Source organism: Eptesicus fuscus, chromosome 10 (assembly GCF_027574615.1).
Source record: "Eptesicus fuscus isolate TK198812 chromosome 10, DD_ASM_mEF_20220401, whole genome shotgun sequence".
NCBI classification, from domain to species: Eukaryota; Metazoa; Chordata; class Mammalia; order Chiroptera; family Vespertilionidae; genus Eptesicus; species Eptesicus fuscus.
In genome coordinates, this window is record NC_072482.1 from 4,746,822 (window position 1) to 4,762,216 (window position 15,395).

General features: G+C 47.1%; 1 protein-coding gene and 1 pseudogene across 3 annotated transcripts in view; one reads left to right on the forward strand and one right to left on the reverse strand.

The window, feature by feature from the left end:
- Window positions 1-4,539, reverse strand: part of NUDT3 (nudix hydrolase 3) — a 98,760-nt gene extending 94,221 nt beyond the window's left edge. Inside the window, exon 1 of one of the 3 annotated variants that reach the window (XM_054721921.1) lies at window positions 4,129-4,539. In XM_054721921.1, coding sequence (XP_054577896.1) covers window positions 4,129-4,227 — 99 coding nt within the window. In that variant the 5' untranslated portion in view covers window positions 4,228-4,539. Of the gene's footprint in view, window positions 1-3,667; window positions 3,821-4,128 lie in introns of those variants that run through there. The other 2 variants (XM_008152008.3, XM_054721920.1) reach the window with 2 other exon arrangements.
- A 7,053-nt stretch (window positions 4,540-11,592) lies between these two features.
- Window positions 11,593-13,872, forward strand: LOC103295534 (forkhead box protein M1-like; annotated as a pseudogene).
- Window positions 13,873-15,395: the final 1,523 nt, after the last annotated feature.

A 15,395-nucleotide genomic window follows, 5' to 3' on the forward strand; every position in this document is an offset into this window, starting at 1 on the left:
ATCACGGGTTAATTCCCAGTCAAGGGCATGTACTGGGTTGCAGGTTCAATCCCAGGCCCTGATTGGGTGCATGCAAGAGGCAACCCATTGATGTATCTCTCTTACATCAATGTGTTCCTCTCTCTCTCTCTCTCTCTCTCTCTCTCTCTCTCTCTCTCTCTCTCTCTTTCCTCCCTTCCACAGTCTCTAAAAATCACTGGAAAGAATATCCTCTGGTGAGGATTAATAACAACAACAAAAAAGCAACACATAGGGAGGCGGGGACAGGCTGGAGAGGGTCGATGGGGGGAAAGGGGGACATATGTGATACTTTCAACAATAAATATTAAAAACCAACAATAAACACATAGCTGATTCTTTGTAAACACAGATTGGTTGGGAGGCCACAAGGTCAAGATATATCAGACCCATAATTCACACAGTAACAGTGAGTGTTCAGTGCACCAGCTGGTTAAAGCATAGACTGGGTAAGAAAATGTTCACTATATATCAGATTCAAAGTGCTGTAATAAAAGTTAGTTATCACAAACACCCCAAACTTAAAGATTTTAATTTATCAAAATGTCAATCACAATTAATAAATTTGTAAGGGGGGAAATTTTCCTGCTATGGATTTCTTGTTTATCAACAGGAAAAGCAGCCAAGGTTTGAAGGAAAGGAAAGTGGTTTCATCATGTTGTTGGGTCTATTTGCTCTTCCATCTCTCCCACCAGACTGTAAGCTCCCAGCACAGTCTGTCGCCTTCATAACTGTATCACAGAATCTGACACTGAACAAACTTGCTGAATATGTTCACACATCCTGAAATACTGGATCAGTATTTCAGTAGGCCTATAAATAAATTTTCTAGGGCTGATAAAACAGAATATTAGAAGGTTTGATTCATGGTCTATTATTTGCTAATATTTTCCATCTCTTTTTCATTACACTGTATGTATATTTCCTGATACTGGTTAATTAAATTAAATCAGAGCCCTATTTATACTTAGACTACTACTGTATTAATGCTAATAATTTTCTGTAAACTAATCTATCTTTTTATTTTTTTATTGATTGATCTGAAAGAGAGAGGAAGAGACATCAATTCGTTGTTCCACCCATTTATGCTGCATTCATTGGTTAATCCTTCTATGTGCCCTGACCAGAGATGAATCCTAAAAAACTTTGGTCTATTGGAACTACACTCTATAACCAACTGAGCTACCTGGCCAGGGCTAAACTATTCTATATTGATTAAAATCATTAGGGTCCATTAAAACATAAAAAATGGCCCTAGCTGGCTTGGTTCAGTGGTTGAGCCTTAGCTTGGGGACTGAGGGTCCCAGGTTCGATTCCTGATCAGGGCACATACCAGGTTTCGGGCTCGATTCCCAGCAGGGGCATGCAGGAGGCAGCTGATCAATGATTCTCTCTCATCATTGATGTTTCTTCTCTCTCTCTCCCTCTCCCTTCCTCTCTGAAATCAATAAAAATATAATAAAATAAAAATGGGTTGAATGTCCTATTGAATTGGAATTTCAAATTCCTACAATGTGGCAGCTAACACTTCCAGTTTCTAGCACATCTATTGAGAATATAAAATTTCTCCTAGAACTAACAAATTCTTCCCATCCAACACGATTATATAATCTGAAAGTTGAGCAGAACCCTAGAGATAATTTCTGGTCCAAAATCTCTCGCAATTAAGGGATCCTATCAAAAACTACTCATAATTTTTGGGCAGGAAGGGATGTTGACCCCACATTACAGAGTGTTGCCCACAGTAGGCTCTTAATACATGCTTGTTTAAGTGAATTGAACAAGTATAAAATGGGCCCATTTCATTAATTTTCTTGTTCTTCCTAGGTGTTAAGTGCAACATCCACTGAATCTGTAAAGATCTGCATTAATCTTCTGCTCATTAACCAATATTCAAAAAGAAATTCAGTAGAACAACAGAAAAAGATTTTAAAAAAGAAAAAGAAATTCAGTAGAGAAAACTCCATGATCAGTCAAATCTATTAATATTAATGCTACTCATGTCAGTAAATAACAAAACTTTAACAGAAAATCAAATCTTTCTTTGTTTGCTTATGATCTATAAAGGATTTCCAAATAAAAAAAATAAAAAAAAAGGATTTCCAATGTATCCAAAATGCTCACGTTTTCAATTTCTAGTATGACGTTTTAAAACAAATAAAATCTTGCAACATTCATACAACTGAATTATATACCCTTCCACTTATAATTGGGGTGCTCACAGACTTAACCATACTAGTGTAGTGAGATATGTTATTATGCTAATTAGTTTTCCATCTAGTGAACAGCTTGTGATCCCATGATTTCCCATAATCCTCCTATATAATGAAACCCTAATATGCAAATCGACTGAACAGCAGAACAACCAGCAGAACAACCGGTTGCTATGATGCACACTGACCACCAGGGGGCAGACACTCAATGCAGGAGCTGGGCTCACAGCTGCAGGAGCGGCATTGGCGGGAGCCTCTCCTGCCTCTGCTGCAGGCAAGCAGTAAGGAGCAAGCGGTCCTGGACTATGAGAGCCCCAAACTACAAGAGGGATGTCTGACTGCGGTAGGGGAGAGGAAGGGAGGGGCTATGCCAGCAGCCAGTCATCCCTCAAGTGGTCCCAGACTGTGAGAGGGCAAAGGTTGGGCTGAGGGAAGCCTCCCAGCCCCCGCAGCCCCAGTGCACAAAATTCGTGCACTGGGCCTCTAGTATGATATAACAATGAAGAGAATAAAGGCTTTGCCACCAATAATTTTACTTTACTCAAGTATGTATTCCAAAACAGTACATGATTTACAGCATGGCCCTGCTCAGTACTCCTATTAAAATACATCTGTTTGGGGGATTTTTACAACACATGCTAGGACACAAAGTATACATTTCCAAATCCATTTCCTTCTGTTTTGTTAAAAGGGAACACACACCATCCCTCAACACCACAATTAGTGTCCCTCCCCCCCGCCAGGCAACAATTTAAATTACCACTTCCTCCTACATATCTCCGGACAGACACTTCTGCCAATCCATCTGTCTCTTTCATCACAGCTTCTTTTCATAACTAACGGGTCAAGTTCCTTTCCCCCCATTTCAACACCATGCGCTGTTTTCACCACTGCCCACTGCTGAATGCTAGACTATAACACACTGAATTTCACTGTCCTTCATTGTTTCCAGTTTAACTGCCATTTTACCACCATGCACAGGAGAGAAATGCATTCCCACAGGCATCTCATGAATTTCCAAAGCGCTTTTCTTTGTGGATTTACGAAACATGTTCCTTTTCTGAATTCCCTTTATCACCACAGAAACGGCTTTGAGAGGCTGAGATTTTTTTAAGTACCTTATGCAAAAAGAAACTGATTCAAAGCATTTCTATTTTGCTAGCAAATTCAATCCCAAGGGCCTTGATATAGAGCAGTAGAGGAATGTCAGGGCAAAGATCTTCAATATCGCTCCTGGCCTTCCCAATTAAAACGAAAAATTTTCAACTCTCAGAGATTATCTTATCAAATATCTTTTCTTCTCAGGTTACACCAAAAGGGCCACCCAGAGCATTATAAAATAAACAATTGGCTTTGGCTTTTGTACAACGCCCTAAATCTTACTAAGTCACCCCCCTGCCCCCACAGCCACACATAATCCCTTCGCAACCCCTAACCTGCCAATGGAGGGGACGCTCTCTCGGCCACAAAGGGGCGGCCTGCGCCTCGTGCCCGGCGGCCTCTGCACACATGTGCTGGGCTGACAAGTGCGGAACTGCCCTTCCTGGATCCCGAGCCGGAGGCCTGACCGAAAACCACACTCTCCCCCGCCTCCGCCTGCTCCCCGCGGCCACACTCTCCCTGACGGGCCTGGCACCGAGGTGCCCCGGCCGCAGCCTGGCACCCCCTCCGCCCGGCCCGCGCCGAATGGCCAGGCGCAGACCCACTTCCCCTCCACCCACCACCCTTTTTCCTTCCCCTTCTTCGCCTCAGGAAATCCCGTCGGAACTTCATTTGGGTCGAGCCCAGGAGCCCTGCCCGGAGTCCGGGCACACCGTCCCCCGACGGACGGCCGCGCCCCCCCAGCCTCGGCTGGAAGCGGCCGCCGACCCCGGCGCCTCCCGGCCCGGCGCCTCACCTCCTCCTCGCTCTCGCTGCGGAAACACAGGCACGCGGCCCGCTTCTTGTAGCCGTCGCCGTCATAGGTGCGGGTCTGGTTCGACTTGAGCTTCATCATCCTCCGGGCCCGGGTGGGGGTGCGCTGCGGGGTAGAGAGTGGGAAGCCCGCTCCGGACGTCCACGCGCGCGCGCGCGCCCCCGGCTCGGCCAAGGGAAGCAGAGAGGGGGAGCTGCTCCTCCGCTACACGGCTCCGCCGCCGGTCCGCCGCGGCCTCCTCATTCCCCCCGTCCCAGGCCTCGCGCCGCCGCCGCCGTCACGGCTGTCGTCCCAGCTGCCGCCACGGCCGCCGCCCCCACTGCTGCCGCCACCCCCGACGACAACCGCGCCGCCATCTTGGGCGCGCTGCGTCAGCGGCGTAAGGCAGCGCCGGCCTGCGGGACGGCCACGCGCTCGCAGCGGAGGCTGCGTTCGGGAATCGCGCCCTCCCAGTGCGCGCGGCGTAAACGAGCGTCTGGAAGGAGAGGGCCGCGCGGCTCCCGGTGGCCTCTACGCCAGGAGCGTAGGGGTGGGGTTGGTGGGGCGCGCGCGGAGAGGTCCGCGGGAGAAAAGGATGCTGGAGCCGGGCTTTCCTGCTCGGCTGCGAAACTGCCGGGGTGGGGACACAGCTCTCCATCCCTGCCGCTCTGCGCACGGGGAAGCGGGCACTTGGCCAAGGTCGCGCCGCGAGTCCGCGGCCGTAGATGACTCAAGGTCAGGCCGCCCGGGCCTTGACCCTTCCAGTCCATCTGGGAGGGGTGAGGGGCAATGTGTGGGGAACAATTGGGGTGCAATTAAACGAGAGTGGAGCCCGTGATGCCTGGGATTAGATACCGCACCGAAACGGCGGCTGGCGGAGGGTATGTTTGTAGGGCGGGGCACGTCTCACTGACATCCAGAAGCTCTGGAAGTCTTATGAGCTGAGGCATGTAGTCTTTAGAACAAATGTTTATCCTGAGGTCCTTTATTTGTGCAATAAAGCAAATGCGTCCTCTTAAGGTAAACATGAGGGCCAGAAAGGAACGTGTGTGTGTGTGTGTGTGTGTGTGTGTGTGTGTGCGCAAACCATAAGGCAATCATCATTTCTGGCAATAAAAGGAGTGTATATTGTGGATGTCAGATTCTCCAGGAAAAGATATACAGCCAGACACTTTTGAGCTGGAGATCTGTGAATGTTATCAGCAGTCCAGACCACCAATGCCCTAAACATATTGAAAATCCTGTGTAGGGTTTGTGAATTGCTTATTAACCTTTTTGAATTTGCTTGTATTTAGCATGGTAAAAAAAGATTAGGATTTGAAACCAAACATTCCTCTATAAAATAGAGATAATAACCCATCTTGGCACCTGGCACATAGTTGACACTCACTATATTGCAACTAATATTGACATTTCATACAACTTTTACCATATAAGATATAGAATTTCAGTTAATTTTGGTCAGTCCTCATAACAGAATAACCCAAATCTTGGTCATTTTGGCTGTCTTTCTAGCTTTAACTCTGCTATTGTCTCTAATTTGAAAAAAAAAAGAAGAAGAAATCCAAAAGTTCTGATTGTAGAAATACTATAACATTCACATTGTCAAAAATTTGAAAAATACAGAGAACCTAAAAATACTAAATTATGGATACTTTGAGCACCTTCTTTAGAGATTTGTGTCCCACTTTTTTTCTGCTCTTTCCCCCATGTTGTTATTTTTAAATACTATTTCTAAGTATCACCTAATAGTCCATCATAGGGATGCACCATCAGTTATTTTCCCAATCCCCATTGTGAGGTTGTTGTATCCTCTATATCTTTAGAACAGCAATGAACATCTCTGTACATAAATCCTGTCCATAGCCCAAATAGTTCCTCAAGATACATTCCCAAAGGCAGATCCAGCGATGGGGGACATATCTGTGGCTCTTGCCCCCAGTTGCCAAAGCCTTTGCAGAAAAGTTGTAGGAGTACAACCACACCCGCAGTTAGACAGCTACACTGTTCTATGCCACTTTATCAAAGCCGAGCGCAGAATTGCAAAAGGCATTGCAGGTGTCCGTACACAAGAGCAAAGATAAGTTAGGTTGTAAACTCCCTGAGAGCAGCCTTGTGCCATTTCCCTTCATATCCCCATCTCCTAGCACAAGGCCTTATAAAAAAAAAAAAAGATCTCAGTAAATGTTGATTAAATAGATGGATGGAGGTTTCTTGTTGGTTTCTAATTCCTTCCCCAGCTTTTATGGGCCTGTGTAGTGGCAAGAGCCCAAAAGACCACTCCCAGATCCCTTGTCTTAGTAATGATTGCATTTTCTTGTTCAGGAAACATTAACAAAGCGATCATAACCTTTCCTGGAAGACAATGAATAAATATCACATTTAAATAGATTAAAACATACAGTAGTTCCCCCCACCTTGTCCATGGTTTGCTTTCCACAGTCTCCGTTACCTACAGTCAACTGTGTTCCAAAAATATTAAATGGAAATTCCAGAAATAAATGGATAAGTTTTGAATCGTGTGCCTTCAGAACGTGATCCTCCCCTCGTCCAGCATCTCCACACTGTGCACTGTCCTCTGGCAATCACTCGGCAGCTGTCCGGGTTATCACATCACTCCTGGGATCGCAGTGCCTGTGTTCAAGTCACCCTTCTTTTGCTTAATAACGGCCCCAAAGCGCAAGAGGACAGCAGGTCCTCCAATAACATCCTTTCATTGCAACATTGCTGAGGTGCCAGAGGAACTTAACTCCTGCTTATGTCAATTAGCCTATGGTAAAATTGGTTTTGTTATATGCATTTCACTTAAAGTCACAGAACCCATCTACAACTTTAAGGAAGGACTTACTGTAGTGATACTGGCAATTCGGATATGTCAAAGAGAAGCCATAAAGTCTTCCTTTAACTAAAAAGGTATATATGTACCGTATAGAAAAAAAACCACACAGTATATATAGAGTTTGGTACCCACAGTTTCAGTCATCCAGTGGGAGTCTTGAAGTTTATTCCCCACAGATAAGAGGAGACTCCTGTATTTATTACCTTTTATTCCAGTTAAATACTTCAAAAGTCCTATAAGAAAAGACGATTATGTAAAATGTTGCCTGTTTCCTTATGACAGTAAATAGTAAGGTACTCTCCAGTTGCCTAAGGCAGAAATGTGGGAGGCATCGCTATATCTCTTACCTTCTATCTGTTGACAATAAACTCCATTGCTTCTGCCTCCTTGACATCAACCCAGCCCCTTCCCTCCTTGACCGCTGCCATTACTTCAGTAGGATTCTTCCTCTTGCCTCTTCTTGGCTACCATCCAGACATCCATTTAGCCCCTTTCACCCACAGCAGCCAGAGGAATCCTTCCCAAATGCAGATCTGAGTAAGTCATGGCCTTGATTAAAACCCTTCAGGTGCTCCTCAGTGCTTTGAAGTTAAAGTCCAAATTCTAGCAGGTTGGCCCCTGCCAACCATACCCTGGAGTCTAGTCATTCTGAATTACCGACAGTTTCTTGAACCGCTAGCCAACCTTCCAAGTCTTTAACATGTTTCCCTGTTGTCTGGAGAGCTCTTCTTCCAAGACTCTCATACCCTCAATTGTCTGTCCCCTCAACGCAGAGAGAGGCCAAATTATACTTATCCTTCAAAACCTCAGATGAAAAGCCACCTCCTGGAAGCCCCCCTGACTGCCTCTGTGCCTCCCATTGGCCTGGCCTGCTTTTATCACTTGTTTGTCACATAGTGTTATCGTTTTCTTGCCAGTCTCACATTTCAGAGTATTTTTTTAAAACAAATATATTTGTATTGACTTCAGAGAGGAAGGGAGAGGAGAAAGAGATAGAAACGTCAATGATGAGAGAGAAGCATTGATCGGCTACCTCTTACATGCCCCACACTGGGGATTGAGCCAACAACCCAGGCATATGCCCTGACGGGGAATTGAACCATAACCTTCTGGTTCATAGGTCAACGCTCAACCACTGAGCCATGCCTGCTAGGCACATTTCAGAGTTCTTGAAGAGAAGGTCTGTGTCTCACTTATCCTTGATTGTTTCACTCAGCAGTTATCCCAGGGCCTGACATAGAACACATCTCAAAAAAAAAGTTGTTAATGAAAGAATAGCTATTGCCCTTCCAGAACCTGATTGTTAGTATAGAGCTCAATCACTTCCCCACATGGAATAGGACTTGGTCCAGAGGAGCACCGCTATATGACATACCTATAGCTCTCACACCTTGTTGGCAGAAATGTAAAATGATAAAACCACTTTTGAAAACTGCTTGACAATTTCTCAAAAAAGTTAAAAATAGCCCTAACTGGTTTAGCTCAGTGGATAGAGCGTCGGCATGCGGACTCAAGGGTCCCAGGTTCGATTCCGGTTAAGGGCATGTATCTTGGTTGCGGGCACATCCCCAGTAGGGGATGTGCAGGAGGCAGCTGATCAATGTTTCTCTCTCATCGATGTTTCTAACTCTCTATCCCTCTCACCTTCCTCTCTGTAAAAAATCAATAAAATATATTTTTTTAAAAAAAAAGAAAATGTTTAAATATATATTTATCCTATGACCCAACAATTCTACTTCTAGGGAATTGAAAATATATGTCCAGCCGAAACCGGTTTGGCTCAATGGATAGCGCGTCGGTCTGTGGACTGAAAGGTCCCAGGTTCGATTCCGGTCAAGGGCATGTACATTAGCTGCGGGCACATCCCTGGTAGGGGGTGTGCAGGAGGCAGCTGGTCGATGAGTCTCTCTCATCGATGTTTCTAGCTCTCTATCCTTCTCCCTTCCTCTCTGTAAAAAATCAATAAAATATATTTTAAAAAAAAAGAAAATATATGTCCACAAAAAGCTTGCACAAGAATGTTCAGAAAGCCAAAAATTGGCACCATCCCAGGTGACCATCAACTCAAAGATGGATAAATAAACTGTGGTATCTGTACAATAGAATTATTATTCATGAACCCAAAGGAACACACTACTGATACACATATATCAACATGAATGAATCTCAAAAACACTACACTGAGTGAAAAAGCCTTTCACAAAAGAGTCATGCTGTATAATTCCATTATATGAAGTCCTGGAACATGCAGCACTAATCTATTGAGAGGGTGAGAGGACCAGAAAAATGGTGGCTTCATGAGTATAGAGGATGGTGATTAACTGGGAAGAGGAATGAGGGAACTTTCTGGGATGATGGTAAAATTCTGTATTTTAATGGAGGTTTGGGTTACAAGTCACATTGTCACAACACAGTGAAAGTACACTTAAGATTTGTGTATTTCATGTATGTCAACAATATTGACCTTACAATTGATCATATCCATGCTGAAGTACTTAGGGGGCAGAGTATACTATTGTCTGCAACTTTTAAAAATATGTTTTTATTGATTTTTTAGAGAGAGAGAGAGAAACATCGATGTGAGATCGGCTGCCTCCTGCCTGGGTTATGTTGTGCACACCCTAACCCAGGTATGTGCCCTGACCAGAATTGAACCAGTGACCTCTGGTTCATGGGACAATACTCAACCACCTGAGCCACGTGGGCCAGGTCTATTGTCTGCAATTTATCTGGACATATGTTTTAAAAATAAGATGTATTGGTGGATGGATATATGGGTGAAGAGATGGATAGATAGTAAGTAGGTAAGTAATAATATAAGTAGTAGTGAAATGTTAATATTAATTAGAATTTTTTTTTAATCCTCACCTGAAGATATTTTTCCATTTATTTTTACAGAGAATGGAGGGGGAGAGACAGAGAGAGAGAAACATCAATGTGAGAGAGACACCACCAATTGGTTCCCTCCCACATGGGGATCAAGTCTGTAACTGAGGTACATGCCCTTGACCGGAATCAAACCCAGAACCCTTCATTCTCCTCATAACAGAATAACGCTCTATCCACTGAGCAAAACCGGCTAGGTTCTAATGTTAGAATCTAGGTGGTGAGAATATGTGTTCACTGTAAACTTCTTTATTGAATTTTATAATAAGTGGCTATATTTTTACAGAGAGGGAGGGAGAGGGATAGAGAGTTAGAAACATCGATCAACTGCCTCCTGCACACCGCCTACTGGGGATGTGCCTGCAACCAAGGTACATGCCCTTGACCGGAACCGAACCTTGGACCCTTCAGTCCACAGGCCAACGCTCTATCCACTGAGCCAAACCGGCTAGGGCATAAGTGGCTATATTTTTAAATAAATGTTGGTTAAAAATGACCATGGCCTCTATATCACTCCATACACAAAAATTAATCTGAGAGGATCATAGACCAAAATGTAAAACCAAGATTCAGAAAGAGTCTATAAGAAAGTATAAGGAGGCCTGACCGGCATGGCTCAGTGATTGAGCATCAACCTAGGAACCAGGAGGTCACGGTTTGATTCTTGGTCAGGGCATGTACCTTGGTTGCATGTCCGAGTTGCAGGCTCAATCCCTGGTGGGGACCGTGCAGGAGGCAGCTGATCAATGATTCTCATATTTTTTGTTGTTGTTATTCATTCTCACCCGAGGATACTTTTTCATTGATTTTTAGGGAGAGTGGAAGAGAGAGGGAAAGACAGAGAGAAACATCAATGTGAGAGAAACACATTGATTGGTTGCCTCCTGCACGAGCCCTGACCAGGGGAGGAACCTGCAACCAAGGTACATGCCCTTGACCGGATTCGAACCCGGGACCCTTTGATCCACAGGCCGACGCTCTATCCACTGAGCCAAACTGGCTAGGGCAATTATTTTCTCATCATTGATGTTTCTCTCTCCCTCTCCCTTCCTCTCTAAAATCAATATATATATATATATATATATCCCAAAGTTTTAAAAAGAAAGTATAAGGAGGCCCTGGCTGATTTTTCTTAGTGGTTAGAGCTTCGGCCATAGGATTGGAGGGTCACAGGTTTGATTCCCGGTCAAGGGCACATACCTCAGTTGCAGGCTTGATCTCTGGCTCCAGTCGGGTGCATGTGGGAGGCAACCAATCGATGTGTGTCTCTCACATTGATCTTGTCTCTCCCCTCCCTCCCTTCCACTCTCTCTAAAACTCAATAGAAAAAAATATTCTTGGGTTAGGATTAACAGCAACAAAAAGAAATTGACAACCTGATTCTAAAATGTACATAGAAATGTAGAAGACCAAGAATAGCCAAAACAATCTTAAAAAGGAAAAAGCGGGTGCCTGACCAACCCCCGGCCCCCTGGCCCGGGACCCCCTCCTTCCTGGGAACCTCCCGGGGATTCCCCATCCCTCCCACCCGGCTGGGGATCCGGAAGGCCTGGCGTGAGTCCCTGCCAGGTGCCCTGGCTCGGCCCCAGGTTGGAGGAGCCCGGAGCCCACCCTAGGAGCCACAGCCCAACAGCTACAGCTACAGTGACTGCAGTCGGGAGATCTCGGACATCCTGCTGCTCCTTGCACTTTTCAGAGTCCATGCTTGTGATTCTCAATGGAGAGTGAAAACACAGATTCTAATGAAAACCAGCCCCCATCGGCCACGGATTCTCAAAAGACAGAGGCTGCCCCTACCTGTTCAAGAGGCCCCTGCCCAACAAGAGCCTGGTCAGGCACAAGCCTCCAAGGAAGTGGCAGAGTCCACCTCTTGCAAGTTTCCGGCTGGGCCCAAGATTATACCCCACTATGCCCAACACCCAAGCGGTGGCCATCCCAACAATGCCAACATCCAGAGCATCCTCACAGCATTGACCACCAAAGGAAAAGAGAGTGGCAGCAATGGGCCCAACAAATCCATCCTCATTAGCTGTGGGGGAGCCCCCACTCACCCTCCAGAACCCCAGCCTCAAGCCCAAACCAGCAATGATTCCGAGAGGACAGAAGGGATCACCAAGACCCTGGGACCAGAACCTGCAGCTACGGAAGTGGAAGTGAGTCTTCCTAGGCCACCTGGAGCCCGTCTCGGGCAGCGATGGGAGAACTGTGCTGGCGGTGAGGCAGCAGGCTGCGCTCTTAACACCAGCCTGACCAACATCCAGTGGCTTGGAAAGATGAGTTCTGGCCTGGGCTCCTGCGGCATCAAGCAAGAGATGGAGGGAAAGGAAAACCAGTACCTGGAGCCGAATCAGGTTAAGGTTGAGAAGCCTCCAAGAGGATCAACATCCTGGCGGACTCCGTGTCTGAGCGGCCGCCGTACTTACGTGGCCATGATACAATTCGCCATCAACAGTTCTGAGAGGAAACACATCACCTTGAAAGACATCTACACGTGGATCAAGGACAACTTCCCCTATTTTAGGCATATGGCAAAGCCAGGCTGGAAAAATCCCATTTGCCATAATCTTTCTCTTCTTGACATGTTTGTTCGAGAGACATCTGCCAATGGCAAGGTCTCCTTTTGGACCATTCACCCCAGTGCCAATCGCTACTTGACCTTGGACCAGGTGTTTAAGCAGCAGAAATGACCCAATCCTGAGCTCCGCCAGAATGTGACCATCAAAACTGCACTCCCACTGGGCACACGGCAGGAAATGAAGCCATTGCTACCCCGGGTCAGCTCATACCTGGTACCATTCAGTTCCCAGTGAACCAGCCACTGGTGTTACTGCCCTCAGGAAAGGCGCCATTGCCCCTGGCAGCTTCACTCATGAGCTCAGAGCTTGCCCGCCACAGCAAGTGAGTCCATATTGCCCCCAAGCTTCTGGGTGTCCAGGCCTGGTTGAGAAGGTCACCCTCAGATTGTACATGTACTCTCCTAGATTCTCGTTCAGGATTTGTGCTGCTAGCTGATGAGGGGTCGCCCCTCTGCCCACTGCAGGGCCAGGGAAAAAGGAGAAACGCCTGCTTGAAGAATGGCTATCGCCTCTGCTTCCAGTTCAGTCCATCAGGAGGAAGAAATACAGCCGGGGAGGAAGTGCCACACTTAGGGAGGCCCATCAAGGCGGGGAGCCCGCCCCGGTAGAGTGGCCCTCACCGTGCCCACATGTCAAAGAGGAGCTGTCTCAGTCCTGGGAGGAGGGCTCCCCACTCTCCCACTCCAAGGGCCGAGAAGTCCTACGGTGGGCTCAGGTCCCAACCCGGTGTGTGTCTGAAATGCTCGTGATTAAACGAAGGGAGGGGAGGGAGAGGAGCCGGTCTCGAGGGAAACAGCCCCTGCTGCCTCCCTGTGTGGACCAGCCCGAGCTGCTCTTCTCAGAGGCCCTGGGACTTCCAGACCAGCCACAGAGCTCACCCTCCCTGGAGGGCCCTCTGTGCCTGCCTCCCAGCGTGGCTACTCCCAGGAGGAGGGAGGACCTTTCAAGACACCCATTAAGGAGACGCTGCCCATCTCCCCCACCTCGAGCAAATCTGTCCTCCCCTTGAGCCCCAAATCCTGGAGGCTTACACCCCAAGCTAAAGTTGGGGGTTTAGATTTCAGCCCAGTTTGAACCCCTGAGGATACCTTTGGCCCTTTACCTGACGCCCTGGGGCTGACAGATCTCAGTATCACCCCACTGAAAAGTTGCCCCTCTTTGACTCACCCCAAGAACTCCTCAATTCTGAGCCCTTTGACCTCAACTCTGACCCCTTTAGCAACTGTTCCTCCTCAGAAATGGAAGCCCTCAAACCAAGCTACCCCTCGGGGAACCACAGGTTGCCAGCCTTCCAGGCTACCGTTCCCTGACAGAAGGCCTGGTTCTGGACACAATGAATGACAGCCTGAGCAGGATTCTGCTGGACATCAGCTTCCCTGGCCTGGAGGAGGGCCTGCTGGGCCCTGACAACATCACTGGGCTCAGCTCATGCCTGAGCTGCGGTAGAGACCTGCCCTTACCCTTGCTGCTCAACCTGTCTCCTCTCCTTTGCAGTCTTGTGGCTGGGCCATGCAAGGCCTGAGTAAGGACAGCAAGCAGGGTCCGTCCGCCCCTCTAGCCCCATCTTGCCTGGTTATGCCAAGGCAGACATCATGCCACAGCCACCACTGGGCCCTCTACAAGCCTCAAGGCCCTGGTATCTGGACTCTGTGCCACCCTATGCTCCCCTAGAGAATCTGATTCCTCACTCCCCCTGCGAGAGCTGAAGGGTGGGCCTAGCAGAAATGAGGATGAAAAGATTAGGAACTCCCAAACTGTTTGCATTCTGTGCCCGCAGTCTCACCTTCCCTGTTCCTTGCAGGGTGTCCTATAAATACTGTATATGCTCCAAAATTATCCTCTAATTTTAAATGTAAGCTTATTTCCTTAGATCAGTGGCCGGCAAACCGCGGCTCGCCAGCCACATGCGGCTCTTTGGCCCCTTGAGTGTGGCTCTTCCACAAAATACCACGTGCGGGCGCGCACGTACAGTGCGATTGAAACTTCGTGGCCCATGCGCAGAAGTTGGTTTTTGGCCTGGGCAAGTCTATTTTGAAGAAGTGGCGTTAGAACACTCAAGGGGCCAAAGAGCCGCATGTGGCTTGCGAGCCGCGGTTTGCCGACCACGGCCTTAGATCATTATCCACAGACTATCAGAAGGTGGGTAGGGTGACAGGGGTTCAGTTTGCTTCCGTTCCTTGCTTTTAGTCCCTAGAGAAGGGGGGCCTGCAGTGCACGCTTTCCTCCAGGCCCAAGTCGCCTGCCTCAGGGTTCTGTACTGCAGACACCCAGAGAGGCAGGTCTGCTTGCCAGAGCCCCTCTTACTGCTCTTCCCTCCCACCTCCCCGTGTTTCCAAGAAGAAATCCTGGTAAAAACATCTCTTATAATACGTCAAGAGTTGAATTGGGGGTGGGGGTGGATGCATTTGAAACGGAGTGTGGGTGCCCAGATGTGTGCCCATTTGATGTTTCTCTGATCGTGCCCCTAATCATGCCAGAGAAACTAGCATGATGAGAACTTGGCCTGTGGCTTGAGAAGGCTAAACGGCTCTGACCTGCCTGGCTCCCTTAGCTTGCACTGCAGCTTTGAAAAGAGCCACCGAGGCCCCAGCTGGCCATATGCATGTGAGCCAGTGCAAGAACACTACTGGAACTAGTAACTACTCAGTAAAAGCCAGGATGTAAAAAAAGGAAAAAGTCTGGAATACTTACCTAACTTTAACATTCTAAAGTCTCAATAGTTAGGACTGTGATTTTGATCTTAGGATAAACATGATCTGATATAGGATAGAGTCCAGGAATCAACCCACACTTCTACAATCCCTGATTTTTGACAACAGTGCCAAAGCATATCAATGGGGAAAGGAAAATATTTCAGCAAGTAGTGATGGAACAATTGAATATTCTTTATTTTTTAAATATATTTTTATTGATTTTAGAGAGGAAGGGAGAGGGAGAGAGAAATAGAAACATCAATGATGAGAGAGAAT